Source organism: Microtus pennsylvanicus, chromosome 12, assembly GCF_037038515.1.
Source record: "Microtus pennsylvanicus isolate mMicPen1 chromosome 12, mMicPen1.hap1, whole genome shotgun sequence".
In the NCBI taxonomy this organism is placed as follows: domain Eukaryota; kingdom Metazoa; phylum Chordata; class Mammalia; order Rodentia; family Cricetidae; genus Microtus; species Microtus pennsylvanicus.
Genome location: NC_134590.1, coordinates 89,945,459 through 89,962,928, shown reverse-complemented (window position 1 = coordinate 89,962,928; position 17,470 = coordinate 89,945,459). Strand labels below are relative to the sequence as shown.

Below are 17,470 nucleotides of genomic sequence, written 5' to 3'. Positions count from 1 at the left end.
TTTGTTCCTGAGGTTAAATCTAATAGGCTATGTGGTGGGAACATAGAGTCACCCTCAGAGCCTAGACATCCTATTATCTTGAGCACACTCAGTAGAAGAACGGGGTAACTGACCCCATATGGAAGATGGAGTGATGCAGGCTCGCAGTTAAATGGCTCCCTTAAATACAGCAAGATAGAACTCACTCCTGATTAGCTAAATGCCCTTTCCCTTATTATACAATTTCCTTCTAAATATATCCCCCGCCCCCAAGTTTTCATTTCTCAGTAGGAAATCGGATTCGAATGCCTGCGTTTGAACAGAGGCAGGCGCAGAGAGCACCTGGCAAGTTAGTTAAAAACACTTACTGTTGGGAAGCGCCAGAGTTCCAGCTTCACAAAGCTTAGAACTTGAGAATTTCTATTTCTAGCAAGTTCCCAAGACATGTTGTTACTATTGATTGAGGGTCCGCATCTCTTCGAACAAGGTGGTCCACGCTCAGAGCAGGTACTCAGTGCTCCTCTGTGTGAAGGGAGAGACTGGGGGAGAGCCAGCTTGATCTCCAGCTCCCAGAGGTGGGAAACAGGGAACTAACTGCACTGAAGCTGCAAGGCTACCTGTGCAAATCACAACGGAGTGACCACATGCTGCGAGTTTACATTTTAGGGGAGGGAAACCAAACGGGTTTTGACTTTCATTCTCTGTGGGGAAAGCCAGTGTACCTGAACTAAACCTCTAAGTAATGACCTGGCTCATGAGGTGATCCCCAGTGAAAGGAACTAAGTGGAGGGTCCGAAGGGAGGAAAAAAGGTCAGGCAGGGTTACAGGGTTCTGCAGAATGGAACACCAGGCACAGGAGGGGAATGATACTTTGACGTACGTTCTAATGAAATCAAATCCTGTTTCTGCGGAGCCAGCTTTTACTTTCTAGGCCTGACTTTGAGGAAGGTGTGGGGCGCTGTGGAAAGCCATGAAGAGACAAAGCAGCACCAGAGCTGAGAGCAGACCTTCTGAGGCACGGGACGTGACACGAGGCAAGCAGTGTGGAACAGTCTTCCAGACCTTCCCCAGCTTTCCATAAAGCAGAAGCGCACAGCTTTCCATAAAGCAGAAGCGCACGGTCTCCTTGCTGCACTTTGCCCTGAAGACACCCAGCACCTTGCTTTGCTGCATAACTGGACTCAAGGGATCCCGTCAGCAGCCTGCCTAAACACTGCACTTCAGGACCGAAGCAGTCTGGCGTCCCCTTGACAACCTCAACTGGAATCGGAGCAGCTCTCTGCACACACTAACAACTCACACTTAGCCCACACACACCGGTGGTACTACAGGAGGGTTGTCAAATTTGGAGTCGAAAACCTGAATTCTGGAGAGCTAGCCTCATTCTGACTAGCTAAAAACAATCACTTCTGTCTTTATAAAGAACAAGTGAATATCTGCCCCACAGGATTAGTTGTACTAAGGAAATGTACATTTATTTGGAATTTACTAAGTAGCTCTCACGCTGAGTACTCTAAAAAACTCTATTAAGCATGATGATACATATTAAAGTTAAGTGCTATGACAATAATTACATAAAGCACATCATTCAAAAACAGGGTGGAGTTACAAATCTATTAGGACTTAATTCTGAGAAGAAACTGGTGAAAGGTTTAATTTGATTCGATGACTTGCCCCACAAAGTTGTCCGCCCCACAGAAAGAATATACCAAGCTTCATAAAATCCCTAAAATCTTCTCATATAAATCCTACCCCAACCCTCCTCCAAAAAAAAAAAAAAAAAAAAACAAAACCACAATTATTTGCTGCTGGAGGTGGCTTACTGCTTCAGTAGAGAAAGGATCAGGTTCGGGTACCAGCGCTCATCCGGCTTTAACCGTCTGTAACTCTGGTTCCAGAGGATCTAACACCCTCTCTTGCTTCCACGGGTATTCCATATACGTGGGCCATGTGTACTTACAGACATAGAAGAAAAATACACTTGTCGGGCAGTGGTGGCACACGCCTTTAATCCCAGCACAAAGGAGGCAGAGGCAGGCGGATCTCTATTGAGTTTGAGCCAGGGCTTCACAGAGACACCCTGCCTCAAAAAACTACTAAACAAACAACAAACACTTGGGTCTGGGAAGTTGGCTCAGAGGTCCAGAGCACTTGCTGCTCTTGCAGAGGACCAGATTTAGCCCCTATCCACTATAGGGAGGCTCCCAACCACCTATTTAAGTCCAGGTCCAGGGATCCGACACTCTCTTCTGATATCTGAGAACCTGAGGCACCATGCTGTATAGGCACATATGCAGGTAAAACATTCATACAGAAAATAAATCTATAAGAAAATCACGTCACCAATCCTGCTCACATTATAATAGGAAATATCGAACATTTCTCTTGAAAAACTTAGGTGTAGACTATCTTCCCAGCAAGCAAATCTAGACTAAAAAAATTTTCTTTTCCTAAGGCTAATAAAATGAGGTAAAGGAAATATTTTAAGTCATACAGCAAAGCGAAAGGTTTACTAAAAACTTATGAGTAAATATTCTTCTCTGTCCTGTGGTGGTGGTGCTGCCACACGCCTTTAATCCTAGCACGGGGGAGACAGAGGCAGAAGGATCTCTGAGTTCAAGGTGAATCTAGTCTAGACAGAGTTCCAGGTCAGCTAGGAATACACAGAGAAACCATGCCTTGAAAAATAAAGAAATAGATAAACAGGTAGATAAATAAATATTCTTTATGATTCATGGGTATAAAATCATTACTGTTCTTTCTCTAAGAGCTAAGAAATTAAAATAGTCAGACATGGTGGTGGACGCCTGTAATCCCAACATTTGAAAAGTCAAACACGATGAGAAATTTAAGGTCAGACTCAATTACATAGTGAGTTTGAGACCAGCGTGGATTGTATAAATCCCTATCTTGAAAATGGTGGCTCAGCCATAGAGATGGGAGACACGGAATTAAGGGCCGGCCAAACAACTCAGCAGGTAAAAGAGCCTGTTGAACATTGAAGTGAGTTCAGTGCTCAGGGTGCAGGTAGAGGCCGAAGGAGGTGTGCCGCTCCCAAGAGCAATCCTATGACCTTCACACAGGTCTCACGCACACGTACACAAGTAAACAAACTACTTTTTAGATTTAAGAGACTGGGAAGACAGCCGAATGGTTAGACTGCTTGCTACTTTTTCAGAGAACTGGAGTTCAGTTCCCACCTATTACTGGTGGGCGACAACAACCTGTAATTTGACCTCCAGGGAATCTGATGCTCTCTTCTTACCTCCAAGGGCACACTCACACACGCGAGCATGCACACACTCACACACAAACACGCACAAAATTAAAAAGCAACTCTCAGCATATAATGAACATAGAAATGAACTCCTGTGGTCTGAAGTTCATCATTCTCCTTCTTCACACTGCGAGCCCTTCTAGGGCAAACTCCTCGAAGCCCCAGAAAGCACTTCTCCAGAAAGGTGCAAAGAAGACAACAAACTTATTTTCACCTGGATCCTGCCTTTGCTACAGTCTCATTGCCACAGCCAAGGGATCAGTACACTGGGGTGAAAGGCCTAGGAGTTAGAAGAGAAAGGCCCCTAGACAAGGCCATTTACAGGAATCCCTGAAAGCCATGCTTCCGCGTCTGTAATTTTTCTTCTACAATAAGCACAGGAAAGCACTGCAGGAGAGTAACACGGCAGAGTATTCTCCCACGAGGACTAAGGCTGGCAGACGGGAAACTGGAGGAAAGGTATCATGAACTTTTCTGTTAACTAGTTTTCTAAGCATTGGAGCTGAATTCGATTGTTTCAACATTCCTCCCTTATCTAGAAAACAACAACAAAACAAATACAATTTCATAAGACACTGATTGACCTGAAGAAAGGGGTCATTTAATTCAGCAGGTAGAAAAATCAAAGAAAGCTGCGTACTGGAGGCTAAGGTTAGAGATCAGGGGTTGAAGACCCTAACCTCTCTCATGCCATTATAAAAACAAACAAACAAACAAACAAACAAACCAGCAAAACAAAACCAGTGTCTCTCCGTATCATTCCTGAGACCAATGAGATGTTTTTCCCCCAACACTTATTCACAGGCCCATAAATCTCTACACACTATGTTATCTCAACAGACCAGATTCCTCTTATATCAGACCGCTGCTAGCGGAGCAAACCCAAATCAACCGCATCCAGCAAAAAATAGAGCAAAAACATACTTCCACGAAATGAAAGCGCTCCCCAGCCACTGATGCTAAATATGTAAATTCTACAGAAAGCGTAAAAAGAAACAACACACCACCACCAAAACATACCATCCACTGGGTGGCAAGAACTAAGGTCACACCAGGAGTAAGACTGACTCCTACAAAAGCACAGAGAATCTACGTTATCATAAATAATGTCTACAAGAACTACAAATATTAGACCACCACACTAGGGGCTGAGAGCAGAGAAAGATTTTTATCAACATCCTCTGAAGGATTAAATCACAATCTCTTTTATTCCTCACTAGGACACTGTCAGAAGTTAGCAATCCTGTGACCCCCCCCTGTTTGAAAGTTAATTCACCCTCTCTCGGTTCCTCAACACAGGTGGTTTTCTGTTGTAGAAATACCAACACTAAACTTATGCAACTCAAAACCACAGTACTTAAAAATAAAGTTATCCGGAGCAAAAGCAAGGGACAAAGGTCATTTCTAAAAAAAATTATGTATTTACCATCCAACTTAATGTTCACCACTTTTTATGAGATTTCCTTGAGGAAAAAAACACGTGGACCAAAATATCCAGGACATTTGTGTAATTTTTTAAAAAAAAACTGTTTCCTTGTCCAGAGAGGACAGTTAAGACACTTCCTGTGAGCAAGCCCCACCCTGCTGGGTGAGCAGTTTACAACCACACTTAACCCTTTTAGAATAACAGCCTTTTGTTCAGGGTGGGTCTGGGAGAGCCTTCCACCCAACACTATCTTTCTTATATTTTCCAGGGCTGGACGTTTTCTCCTGAAACTATATAACATGGACAGGCTAGAGACTAATGAAGGGTTTCAGACTGAATCCCACAGGAGCTTCTCCTGAGCCCAGGCCAGAGGGAAAAGGAAGCATTCTGGGCTTCTCAGATTCTAGAAGTGGAGGGCTCCTAAAGAATATAGAAAATGAATGCTTTCTATTTCACTACTTGCAAGCTCCCTCACCTAAGTTTTCAAAAGAAGAAAATTCCACCTTCAAAGATTCAAGGAGTTGCAACCAAAGACTTACTTGATTCCTTACCATTAATGATCTACCTGTTAGGTGACTGCTGAAGGAATACCATCTAGCAAATGTTTAAAATTACACCCGGTTCTGCCTCATTAAAAGAAAAAAAACCCCAAACAACAACAACAACAAAAACCAATGCTGTCAACTACTTCAGGAGACAAGCAAACCAATGAATGAAATGTACCACCCTTCCCAACAAACTAGGGCCAAACTGCTTGCTTCCTTACATCCTGGAAGGAACCACATTGAGGTCACAGAGTTAAAATCAGAAATGTACAGTCTTCTAATATTCTTTACCATCCAAGAGCTATTCCTGCCCATTACATGACACTAAAGGCTTCCAAGCACAAGCTCTGTTTTTAGCTACAAACCTTTTTCCCCCCCTCACATGAAGGCTGAGTTGCTGACCAAGGCCTGCTGGCTGGTCAGAGCCAGCCCAGGGCTATACAGGCAGAAACACAGCATGCTTATTGCACTGCCATTATCCGGGTCTCCATAAAAACATGAACAGTAAAATACTGTATTCAATCTTTGGAGTCTGGCACAGAAAGTACCTGTAATTGATCCAAGTCATCAACCCATAGCCCTGGAATAAGTGGCTTTTATTATAAATTACACAGCCCACTAAACTGATGGGAAAGCTCTCCCCCAACACAATATGTCAAGAGTTAAAATTAGGCTTCGGAACTAAAACTGTAATTTACCTAAGACTTAAGAACAAAAAGACCACTCCCTCTTCCCCTTTGCTATTGTTCTGGTGGACTGGGTCTGGGGCAGTGCACTTTACACCTTTAAGTGCTCCCGGAGGTAAGAGACTGGGAGTAGGGAGTTAAAGAGGCGGGCTGGAGCCAAATACATACTAATGAATCTATTAACATTAATCTCCTAAAATCCGAAAGGTGTGTGTTTCTGCGTGTGTGTGTGTGTGTGTGTGCGCGCGCAACTGAAGGTGAGATACCTGACAACTAGAGTCTAGAACCAAAAGGGATTGGAGAGGAAGACTCCAAATGGTGGCTGGCTATTCTAGAGTCTGGAGTAGTGTGAGCAACTGCTTCCTTTACTGCCTCAATGAGGTTCGCACAGTCAACCTGAGGCTGCACGCCTGCTATCTCCACTGGGGTCACAACCATATGGCAGAAATAAAGCTTCAGAAAGCACCAGGATCCCTTCCGAACACCCCCAGGCAGGCCTGGCCTTTGGCAGAGAGGACTTACCTTGGAGTTGTTTGAACCGCCCTTCCAGTTGGTTGTAGTTGTAAGGCACCTGTCCGGTGTAGGCCGGCGATAGCGGCCCGGAGATGCTGGACGTTCTCTGCAATTCCATTATGCCTGACCTATCGTCCAGGCCGGCTGCTCAGTAGGAATCCGCTCCGGCCCCCTCCTACCCCCATCCAACTCCAAGCAGCTTCCGCGGCTCCGCTCCCGCCCAGGAGAAAGGGCTGGACCTCAAGCCAGTCGCATTCCGGTCGGTCGGAAATGGGTGCAGCGTGATCTGATAGAAAGTTGGCTGCAGAGTCCACCTTAGACCGGTCGAGTTACCACCCCAACATCTAATCCCCTATGGATTTCCTTCCTTGTGTGGCCCTTGCCTGGAAGCTAGAAATAAATTTCCCGGGAGGGAGGCGGGAGGAGGAAGAAGGGAAAGAAGGAAGGAGGCACGATCCTACTGGAAAATATTTTAAATATGGCCAACCCTAAGCACGCTGCACTCCTGCTCGCAGAGCAGCGCACACCTCCCTCCCGCCCGCCTGCCCGCCCGCTGCCGGTTTGTAATTTAATCGGGAGCTGCGGTGAGCTGCGCGGTGATGTCACCTGATTAGCATAACAGCAATGTGGAGGAAACGCAGGCCGAATCAAGCGGAGGGCGCACGCAGGCCGACCCTGCAGACCCAGACCCGTGCGGCCAGGCCCCACAAAGCTGCTGGAATTACAGCGTTTTGTTGAGAGGCCCCGCCTAACGGAAAAGTCAGAGATTACTATCATTTGAAAAGGGGTGCAGGGCCCAGAGGCGGGTCGGAGCTCCGCAGCCCCAGCCGCTGTGCACCTGGGCGCCGGCAGGCACGGCGCGGGCGCCAACCGCGAGTGCGGCCCAGCTAGGCGCCACCGTAAGTCAAACAAAGTCAGTCTGGGCACTCTGCAGGGTACAGCCCGCAGAAACGAGAGCTGGGCCCGCCGGAGACTCTCCTCCACAGACAAGCTGCCATTATTGCATTACATTTCCGAGGTGATGAGCCCTGTTTGTAACTCTATGCAAGGGAGGTTTATCAGGGCACCGCGGTGCAAAGCATTGTGGGAGGAAGGTACACAGGTAAACACCTCCCAGAATCCCCTACCCTGAGAACTTTACATTCCTGTGGAAGAGAACAGCAATCGCCTTTAAATCGAACTTTGATTTGTTTACCGACACCTCTAAACTTTTGGTTCTTCCTAGCTGCTTCTCTCACCCACGTCTACCAAAAAGAAATCCTAGGTAGAAAATAACGTGGTCAAAATGCATCGGCAGGAAATAACTGGCTCTATCCTCTTCCCACTTTTCCCCACACAACTGGCAGTTAAACTTGGCGTTTCCAGCTTGAAACCCGGTAACAATCACAGCACGAGGTAATTTTCAGCGCACTGATGCTCGGGCTAAGCTAACCTGGTCTGCACATAAATTCCAGGCCATTCAGCACTACACTGCAAGATCCTAATTCAAAAATTCCTTCCTAAAGGCCACCAGTGTGCACAGAAGAGGTAGCCCGAACCTCGCTTTAGTTCACAAGATGATGCACCCTGAGCAGGGCCAGAGAGAATGGCAAAGCCTGCTAACCACTCACTTCTCAGCAGTCCCAGCTTCTTTTAGCAACAGAACTGTGTTTTTAATAATCACATTGTCAACTTTTGGCTCCCAAGGCATGTCCAACCGAAAGACATTTTTACATTCAAGATGAAGAACATTCTAAAGCCCTCCTGTTTCTGTCAGTGAAACTGAAGCTAGACAAGACAGCAAAACACCAGGTTTTGGAAGACACTCTTGGTCTAAGATTCTCAAAGCCTAACTTTGGAGACAGTCAAGCTTCCTCATTACCCCATGCTCTTATAAGAAACCTTGGACTCTCAATCTCAGCTGTTAAACTGAGAAACAAAACCTGTCTCTATTAAGCCACAAGAGCTGAATGTGTATGTAGTTTTTAAAGCTCACCTCTTCTTATTCTCTCTCCCATCACATCAAGACTACAATGGGGATTATTTCAAGGGGCCCTACTTCACTGTTAAATATGCCAACGATATGAAGAGTCACTCTCTCTCCAGCCGTAACACCGAAAACGAGGTTACAAAGTGATCTGCCGCTAATAACATTTTCTTTTTTCTTTTTTTTAAAATTTGAACCCACTTAGGAAGAACTTGTGAGTCCACACTCAGTTGTCATCCTCATAGGCTCTCTGGTATGGGGAAGTCCATTAAGTGAGCTTTCTAATTAGCCAGGTTACATGCAGTGTAATGGAAAGGTGAGGCGTGCTACAGTCACACCCAATCCAAATCGCTGAGCTAAACCACACAGAGTGAATGGACCTAAGTACCAGGGAGAAAGGTGTTGAGGCCAAAGAAGGGTTTAGTAACCCCACAGGAACATCCATTTGGTGGGATGGGGCCAAGTGAGCATGGGACACAACTCTGCAGGCCCACCTCACCGCCTCTGGGCGGTCAACAGCTGGGAGGAAGTCGAGAATAACCAGAGACGTGGCTTCTCCACTATCTGTTGGGCTGCGTTTATAGCACTGCAAATATGCAAGGCCCCCCATTATTTTTCAGAGGATTCAAAATAACCCGGAGCATTGCTGGACAAATAGCGTGGGACAAATTACAGGCAAACAGTCGGATACTAAAGAATACATAAGGAGTTCAGAGAAGAAGGAGGCCACACCTAGTTCGGAAGCAGCCCAGGATACGCTGGCATCTGGACTTGTCCCTGGAACCCTGGTAGAGAGCATCACCCTAGAGAAAGGATGAGGCATCCTTATGTAACTGCCAGAGGATAGGACAGGCAATGTGGCTGGCGAGCGGGAGCACAAAGGAGCTCTCGGTTTGGGAGAGAAGCACGCAAACAAGCCAGAATCAAGCATGGGCTTGGAGAATGTTGAAACAGAGGAGAACAGCATCTACCCTGGGCTCCAGCAGTGATTAACTTGGTAGATAAGAGAGACTGAAGGCAACAAGTCACCTGGGTGATTACTGCAACTGCCCAGGTCAAAGGAGCTATGAGGGTGTGGCAATAGGGATAAAAAGGAACGGACTGACGTAAGAGTTCACCTGAAGAACTTTGGTAACTAATCGAATGTGGGACGTTCAAAGGATAGTCAAGAAAGCATGGCGTTAGAGCTGGCTGGGGGGTATAAAAAAAGGAATGATGAGCATTCCCTTATGGCAGGCCAACTCGGAGTCACCTGCAACACCACCGGGTGACATGTCCACAGTGGTCAAGGATGCAGGAGAGGTCAAAGCTACAGATACATTCTGGAGCACAGAGGGAACAGTTGATTTAGTGGGGTTACACCGAGGAAGGGAGGAATAAAGCAAGCAGCTAAGAAGGGATCTGGGGAAGACACAGCCTTGGGAAGAAGAAAACAGTGGGTGACCACAGCTATAGCTCAGGTGTACTTCTGTCTACACTCAGGGGAGCTAGACTTTACCCCCAACACAGCCAAAAATGGAAAGAAAACCACCAGTGCATATACAGAATGAAAATCCAAAAAGGGAGACACCCAAGGAGGAAAGGAAAGGACAGCATCACATGTTGCCAAAGGGACTGGGAAATGAGGCAGACAGTAAGCCAGGGGTGGATCAGACCAAGGGGTCAGAACCAGCAAAAGTCTGGTTACCTGAGGTGACACAGACTTGTAAAACATCAGAGAGCCAGGCAAAGAGACCCTAAGCAGGGCCCAGGTAAGCCTGATGTCTGCAAAAGTTTCAGTCAGGCCTAAGTTGGCACAGGTAGAGGAAATTGAGAAGACGGCTCAAGGGCGGAGCCATCAGCGTTAGCCAAGAAGAGGCAGAGCTTTGATCAGGGAAAGGATGATGTTGTCAAGAGGAAAAGAACTTAGGGGAACCTTTGCTGTACCCAAATGAAGCAAAAGGCCTAAGGTCTAGTCCACAGCTTTATTTACAGTGACCTCAAAAGTAATATCTCCAAGATATTAGTTAGGGCTAATGCAGGGAATGTGGTGTGCCAAAGGGGACATTAAAGAGAAGAGTTTTCAGAATATTTACCCGTCTTTCTGTCTAACGGAGTGTACAATTTTAGTTCATCTCCTCTTTTTCCTCATCTACACAGTGCCGTCGTTCACCCAGGTCTGATAAATGCCTGTGCCTGTCTTCGAACTGCAGCCAGTTTCCAAGGTGAAGCACAGACAGCTACGGCTGCAAGGCAGCTACAGGAAGAAAACAACTCAAGTTTTGCAAAGGCGGCGTCTGTGAGAACGGGTCTAGCCAATTTTGTGCAGTGATCTGCAGACAGAAGCAACGAGAAGCAATGGGGTATTAATTAGTAAGAAATTAGAAGAAGGGCATTTAGTGCAAAGGCTCATCCAAGTGCCACCAAGAAACTTCCTAATTTTGTGCACTGGCACCTACTTAGAAAGGTTGATGCCAATGCAGTCTTTATCCATAAACCAAACAGGTTAGAACACACAGTCGTAAAACTTCCTATGTGACATGAGTGCCCAAGTTTGGGTTCGCTGCCATAGATTGAGTCTCAGTTACCCGTCCTCATGTACAATGAATGATCCTTGTGGTGGTTTAAATGAGAAGAGCCTCATAGGCTCAGAGATTTGACTGCTTGGTCCCTAGGTGGTAGAACTGTTTAGGAAGGACTGTGGGGTGTGGTCTTGTTGGAGGGAGTGTGACACTGGAGGGTGGTTTTGAGGTTTCAAAAGGCTAAGCCATTCCAGTTTCTCCTCTCTCTCTGCCTTGTCCTTGTGGATCAGATGTGAGCTCTCAGCTACTGTTCCAGCACCCTGCCTGCCTGCCTGCCATGTTCCCACTCTCCAATGATGGCCATGGAGTTACCCTTTAGAACTCTAAGCTAAAAAAATAAATAAATAAATAAAAAATCTCTGCGTTTCCTTGGTCACAGTGTCTCTTACCAGCAATAAAAAGGTAACTAAGACAGTCATAAAGCCACCATCAAACTGTGTAGCTTACTAAATGTTTCCATGGGCTGGGTGCATGCGTGGCATTCACCTTTAATCCAGCACTTAGGAAACAGTGGAGGGAGATTTCTGTGAGTCTGAGACCACTCTGGTCAACACAGAGTTCCAGGCAGACAGAGTGACAGACTGAGACCCTATCTCAAAACCTGAGAAACAAAAGTTTCACGTCCATTTTCTCACGTGACTGACCCTATGGTGGTCTCCATACATACAGCACACAGGGCTGCATAGCTGGTGAGCAGCGGAGCCAACAGGTCCATGCCCAGGCTGACCGAGTCCAGTACCCTCTCCGGATCTTCATTTCTTCAGTACTCTTAGTCTATCTCATCGACTAAGTAATGGTCTCTAAGCTTTTTAGAAAAGCTGGAAGGCTATAGCAAGGTAAGTCTAGAATCCGTGCGTCTCCACACACAAACCTCCACCACGTCGGCTTTAGGTCAGGGTTCGACACATTCTTTACTAGTTCACACAAAACTTGCTACTTCGAGAGCTCTGTTGTGAATGGGATTTGTTTTATTTGGTTTTGTTCCTCTTTTCATACTTGATGGATCGGCACACTAAGATTCTGCAGGGTTTAGTGCGTACGCTGTAAATGGGAACACAGGCGGTGAGATTAAGCCTCTGCTCTGAGAGCCTTTGTGCTGTCCCAGGGTGGGGAGATGAATGCTTTTCCTGCATCACACAAACTTGAAAGGGTAAACTCTGGATGCTCATTTCCTGAAAGTCCAAACATTAACAGGACTGAAGATGTCCGGGAGAGGATGGCCAAATGCTGGCTTGTGACAGGCATTTGTACACATCTAATCCCAGGATTTAGAAAACCAACCCCAGAGCTGAAAGAGAGAGTAAGAAAATGAGGCTTCACATAAACAGTTTGGCTGAATTCTTTGACGCTTTACACTATCGTTTCCAGATTTGCCTTTCCTTTTTTTTTTCTTTTTTTAAGGCAAGGTTGCGCTCTGTAGCCCTGGCTGACCAGGAATCCAATGGTCCTCCTGCTTCAGCCTCCCGTGTGCTAGGCCAACTGCTACCATCAAGTTCCTGTGACAGGCAATCCCAGACAATGTCCCTGGAGTTTTTCCTTTCAGCAAATACAAATACTATTACTAGAATCCTTCTTCCATGACCGTGTGGGTCCGGGAAGCAGGCCCAAGTCACACCACCCTTCCACAACCTGGGACACCTCTCTACCTTGCTGCCTTTGCCGGTTCTTACTGCATTACCTTTTTGGCCTACCTACTCCATTAAGTAGTCACAGAGCCCATTCCCTCCTGCTTACCTCCCCCACCAGCAAAAACACAGTCAAAATCTTCCTTTAGAGGCAGACAAGATGGCTCGGCAGGTAACAGTGAGGGCCTGCCTGATGACTTAGGCTCAACATCAGGGGTCCACATACGGGAGCGGGACAACCAACCCCCACAAACTGTCCTCTGACCTCAATATCTGTGCTCAATCATGTGTGTGCGCATGCATGCGCATAGACACCCTCCACACACACAAACACACAGAAAGAGAAATTTAAAAAGCACAACTCTTTATTACTACAACAGTAACTCACAAAGCATGAAGCAAGTTACAAAAGACCCATGTTTTACAAAGGCTAACAATCCTTTGTGGCCAGGCTGTCATATTTGTACTTTGGGATTAAGGATTTAGGAAAACTACAAGAAAAACTAAAAGAAAAGGTAAAGGTATTTCTCCACCGGTAGCAATTACTAGCTCTGCTCCTTGGAGTACGGAGTGTTCTCATTCTCCTGTCTTCCTCCCATGCCCTTCATACACACACAACAGAATCTGAAATACCAGAGCACCGCCAACCCAATCCTGCCCGTTTCACCCTCTGTCCGTCTACCTCGTTCTACTGGTCGTGTCAGAACTGACCTCACTACCGCAAAGCAAAACAGTAAGTTACACTAGTAACAAGCACCAAGGTGCTGGGAAAGGAATGCAGTCTCCCGAGCCTTCTATCCTAACCAAACGGATCCAAGTCATTTCTTATCGCATAGGCAAACCTTCCTTATATGGACAAAAGAACACCCCAGGCCAGAGGCCCCACCTTTGGCAAACAGGTGTTGCTAAGCTGGTGAATGTATTACCAGTTGGCCAGAGACCTGGGCCCTCCCTCCAGGTACTCTGTAAAGAGAGAGGTCTGAGGAATGCCAGAGAGCCAGGCCTGCTCTTCTGACCTACACAGAGGAGGAAGGGCAATGCACACCGGTGGTCAGCTATGGGGACCGAGGTTTAGAGGGGCTTATGGGGCAGGAGAACGCACTGTTCCTGGGCAGCATAGTTTGAAAGCGAATGAAAAAGGGGAACATAAATCCGTCTGGTCCTGCCCGCAGGTATCCACACCCAAGGTAGCTTTTCCAGGAACTGTAAAGAGGAAAGGTGAAGAAACCACACTGAACAGGCACCGGGAAGGGTGGGGAGAAAGAACCAAGAGTGTGACCGGGCACAGACCTTAGCATCAAAACAGGCCTCGGAGCAGAGCGGCATACCGCCCTGTCCACGGAGAGCCAGGGTTGACCCGTCCCAGCAGCCCTCCCAGGCCAGGAGGTTCTCCTCTGCAGGCAGGGAAGTAAGCTTGGGAGATGCAAATACGCGCCGCCAGCGACGGGCCAGCAACGGCCACAGTAAGCATCATCAAATAGATCTACACCTGGGTTGTCCTCACTGCTGGGAAATCTAAGCAGAGTGGTTCTCCCTACATAAACGCCCTACATTCCTATGTGATTTTCATGTTGTTCCCGGCCAAATCTGTCAACATGCGTCATGCTAATGAGAGTGCGGGTCGCAGGGACAGGGAGCATGCGCAGTATCTCCAGGACGCAGTCAGCGCTTCCTCCACTTGAGCTTCTGATGATTTCTTAGCGCGATAACACAGGCTCCTGCCCACAGGATTTTGCTCGGCAGACACTGAGTCCAGGGTCTAAATAATTCACGAATGGCCCTGTCACTCAGGAGCAACAAGGCACGCCAGCTGCCTCTTTGGTGGAAGCCAGGCTCCAGGTTTCAATACTCTTAGGAATTTCTGAGACCCTCCTCTAGAAAATACCACAATCCTTTTCTCTTTATTCTCTCCTGTTTTAATCAAGGTAATTTCTTGCTGGTAACTTCCAGTGCACCTGCTTTGGACAGGTGCCCAAGCAAACGAGCAGGAAGAAAGTGGTGTTCCCAAATAAGCTCCCTACTCAGGGATGCTGGGACGACAGGGGCAGAGCAGCAAATACAGCTTGCCCTGCCGACTCAGCACCCTCGAACTGCCTCAAGCTCTCCCAGTCTGCCCCTGGTGCCCCTTCTCCTCTCAGTTAATAATCTAATGATCCTTGAGGAACAGCTCAAAACTATCATCTGTAGATATATCATCTACAGCTCCCCCTCCTCCAGGAAGGCTTCCCCAGATTACACTAGCTGTGACTGTGATACCAGCTGGCTCCTTCTCAAAGAGCCTACACCGGAAGCACCAGCCTCCCTTCTGGCACCTACCATCGTCTTAGATTATTACTTATCTCTTCTTGTGTGCCAGTCTTGCCCACTTAGTTAAAATGGAGGAAGTGTACCAATTCTAAAACTCAGGAAGAGAAAAACAAGGATTTTACTATCAGCTTCTGACACCGGCTGTGTAACCACGAGCTGGATCCTTAGGATGGCCTATACTCTTCCTAAAACCAAAAAATCTAAAAGAGAAGAATCTCAGGTCTCCTGAATATGACGTTCTTAGAAATATATCTTGAGCTGCTTTGGGAACCTAAGCAGTTACTCAGGACCATGTAGCTCTTTCAGAAGCCTCAACAGGGGCAAGGTTTCATGGTGGGGCTAGCTCCACAGGGCACACTGCAGAGCCTGCTCTACCCTGTGTAACACGCAGGTCCACACCTCAGTCCTTCACATTTAGAAGACAGGAGAACTCCTCGGGTGTCAGAAATTCCTTTTCAGCATCCACCTATCTAAGCCAATCATCCTGAGCTACACATTATAAAAGCGAGGTATGAAGCTGTATGACAGAATAAGCGACCTTCTGGCTCCTGCTGCCTCTTCAACAAGCCCAGGGCAAACAGAAAGTACAGAGGAAGGGGCGGGGACTTCGCACAGGAATCCAATCTGCAAAGTAGGCCCAGGACCTAAAATTGCAGAAAGCTCATCATTATCCTCTCTTCCGCTGACCTTCCAGAACCCAACAGCACTAGGGAGCCAGCCAACCCATACTAAGTAGGAGAGAACGGATCACCTGTGTCCCTTTATGCTAATCTTGAACCAGCTCAAAGAGTTTCCATCCCAGGGCATCCTCTGGGCCTAGCTGAGGAGCATGGGTCCCCAACAGACTCTGCTGTTCAAAGACCCCTTCGATCAGTTTTCCATCTTGACCTGACCTTTCCTGTACTGTTCTTAGCAAGTCCAGAGGGAGCTTATCATCTTTTTTATTATCATCTACCCAGGAAAACATGATGTGAAATCCTAACAATGCCTTTTTTCTCTTCTACCCACCCATTTCTTTACTCAAGTCTCAAGTAGCCCACGCTAGCCTCAAGCCTCTATGTAGCTGAAGATGATGTGGATGTTCTGAATGTCCTGTTCCTATCTATCTCTGAGAGCTGAGATTACAGGCATGAGCGGCCATTTCCCGTTTATGTGATTCTGGGGCTCCAACTTACGCTTCGGGCATGTTAGGAAAGCACCAAATTACACCCAGTCTCCCCTTATACCCCATTTAAATCATCTTTTTTGTTGTTGTTGCTGTTGTTTTTTGTCTGTGTAGCCCTGTCTGCCCTGGCACTCGCACTGTAGACCAGGCTGGCCTCGAACTCAGAGATCCGCCTGTCTCTGACTCCTGAGTGCTCTCTGTACCATCTTGCCTGGCCTTAAATCATCTTATAAAAGCTCCAGTAGGGGACATGCAGGAACCTGGAACTTATTTAAGCTAGTGGAGAAAGGTCAATGGTCCCAGCACATGAAAATATGAGGTTCTTCAAAACCTAAAAGCAGAACCACCATGTGGTATAGACATCCCATGTCTGGGAAAGAAAGCATGTCTTCAAAGTATTATTTACACCTCCCTGTTATTGCAACATATGACAAAGCAGTCAAGAAGTATGAGAAAACCCAATATTGAGTCAATAGAACAGATGAAACGTGGGTTGGGAGATAGTTCATGCTTACCAGGTGAGTATGGGGACCTCATTAATTTGATTAAAAAGCAAAGCTGTGGTGTGTGCTTATAATTCTAGCACTGGGGGGATAGAAACAAATGGATCCCAATCAGCCTAGCTGCCAAGTTCCCAACCAATGAGAGACCTTATCTTAGACAAGAAGGTGGGCAGCACCTGAGGAATAACACCTGAAGAACATGGATGAACTCTGAAGTGTTATTCAAAAAGCCAGTCAAAACTAGGAAAACAGGCTCATGTTCGCACTCAAACCTACGCCATCCAAGGGTCCATTGCAGTCCGTGCAAGTCTATGCAAGAAGACAGCCACCGTCGTGGTGCACTGCAAATGGGGAAAAGGCTCATCAAGGCACACAGATGTCTCCTGGAGATGATGGAGTCACACATGCTACAGCCCAAGTTACAGGAGCCCGTTCTGCTTCTGGGCAAGGAGCAATTTGTTGGTGTGAATATCCAGGTCCTGGGCCCGTGGGAAGGGTGGTGGTTTTGTGGCCCAAATTTATGTTATTCCACAGTCCATCTCCAAAGTCCTGGAGGCTTATTGCCAAAAATATGTGGGGGAGGCCTCTAAGAAGGAGATCAAAGACATCCTCAGCTAGTGTGATTGGCCCTTGCTTGTAGGTGACCCCTGTCGCTGTGAATCCAGAAAGTTCAGAGGTCATGGTGCCCGTGCTCAATACCAGAAATCCTACTGATAAGCCTATCTCAAGAAAGATCAGGATTCACCCTTGTAATTAAAAAAAAAAAAAGCCTAGAAAAGCACTGCTCTGCTTACACAAAACAGTGGTCCACCTCATGGAAACACAGAAACAGGAGCGTGCCTGGAGCTCGGCAGAGCGGAAGTAGAGTATGACTGGCTAGTTGTCCCTCAGCTTTACGACATTAAAAACGGTCCGGA

General features: G+C 46.9%; 1 protein-coding gene and 1 pseudogene across 4 annotated transcripts in view; one reads left to right on the top strand and one right to left on the bottom strand.

The window, feature by feature from the left end:
* Positions 1-17,470, bottom strand: part of Sptbn1 (spectrin beta, non-erythrocytic 1) — a 168,146-nt gene that overhangs the window by 87,622 nt on the left and 63,054 nt on the right. Inside the window, exon 1 of one of the 4 annotated variants that reach the window (XM_075942517.1) lies at positions 6,436-7,012. The exons of the other annotated variants lie outside the window; for them this stretch is intronic. Coding sequence (XP_075798632.1) covers positions 6,436-6,544 — 109 coding nt within the window. The 5' untranslated portion in view covers positions 6,545-7,012. Of the gene's footprint in view, positions 1-6,435; positions 7,013-17,470 lie in introns of those variants that run through there. 4 annotated transcript variants of the gene reach the window in all.
* On the top strand, positions 16,810-17,267 carry LOC142832943 (small ribosomal subunit protein uS9-like; annotated as a pseudogene).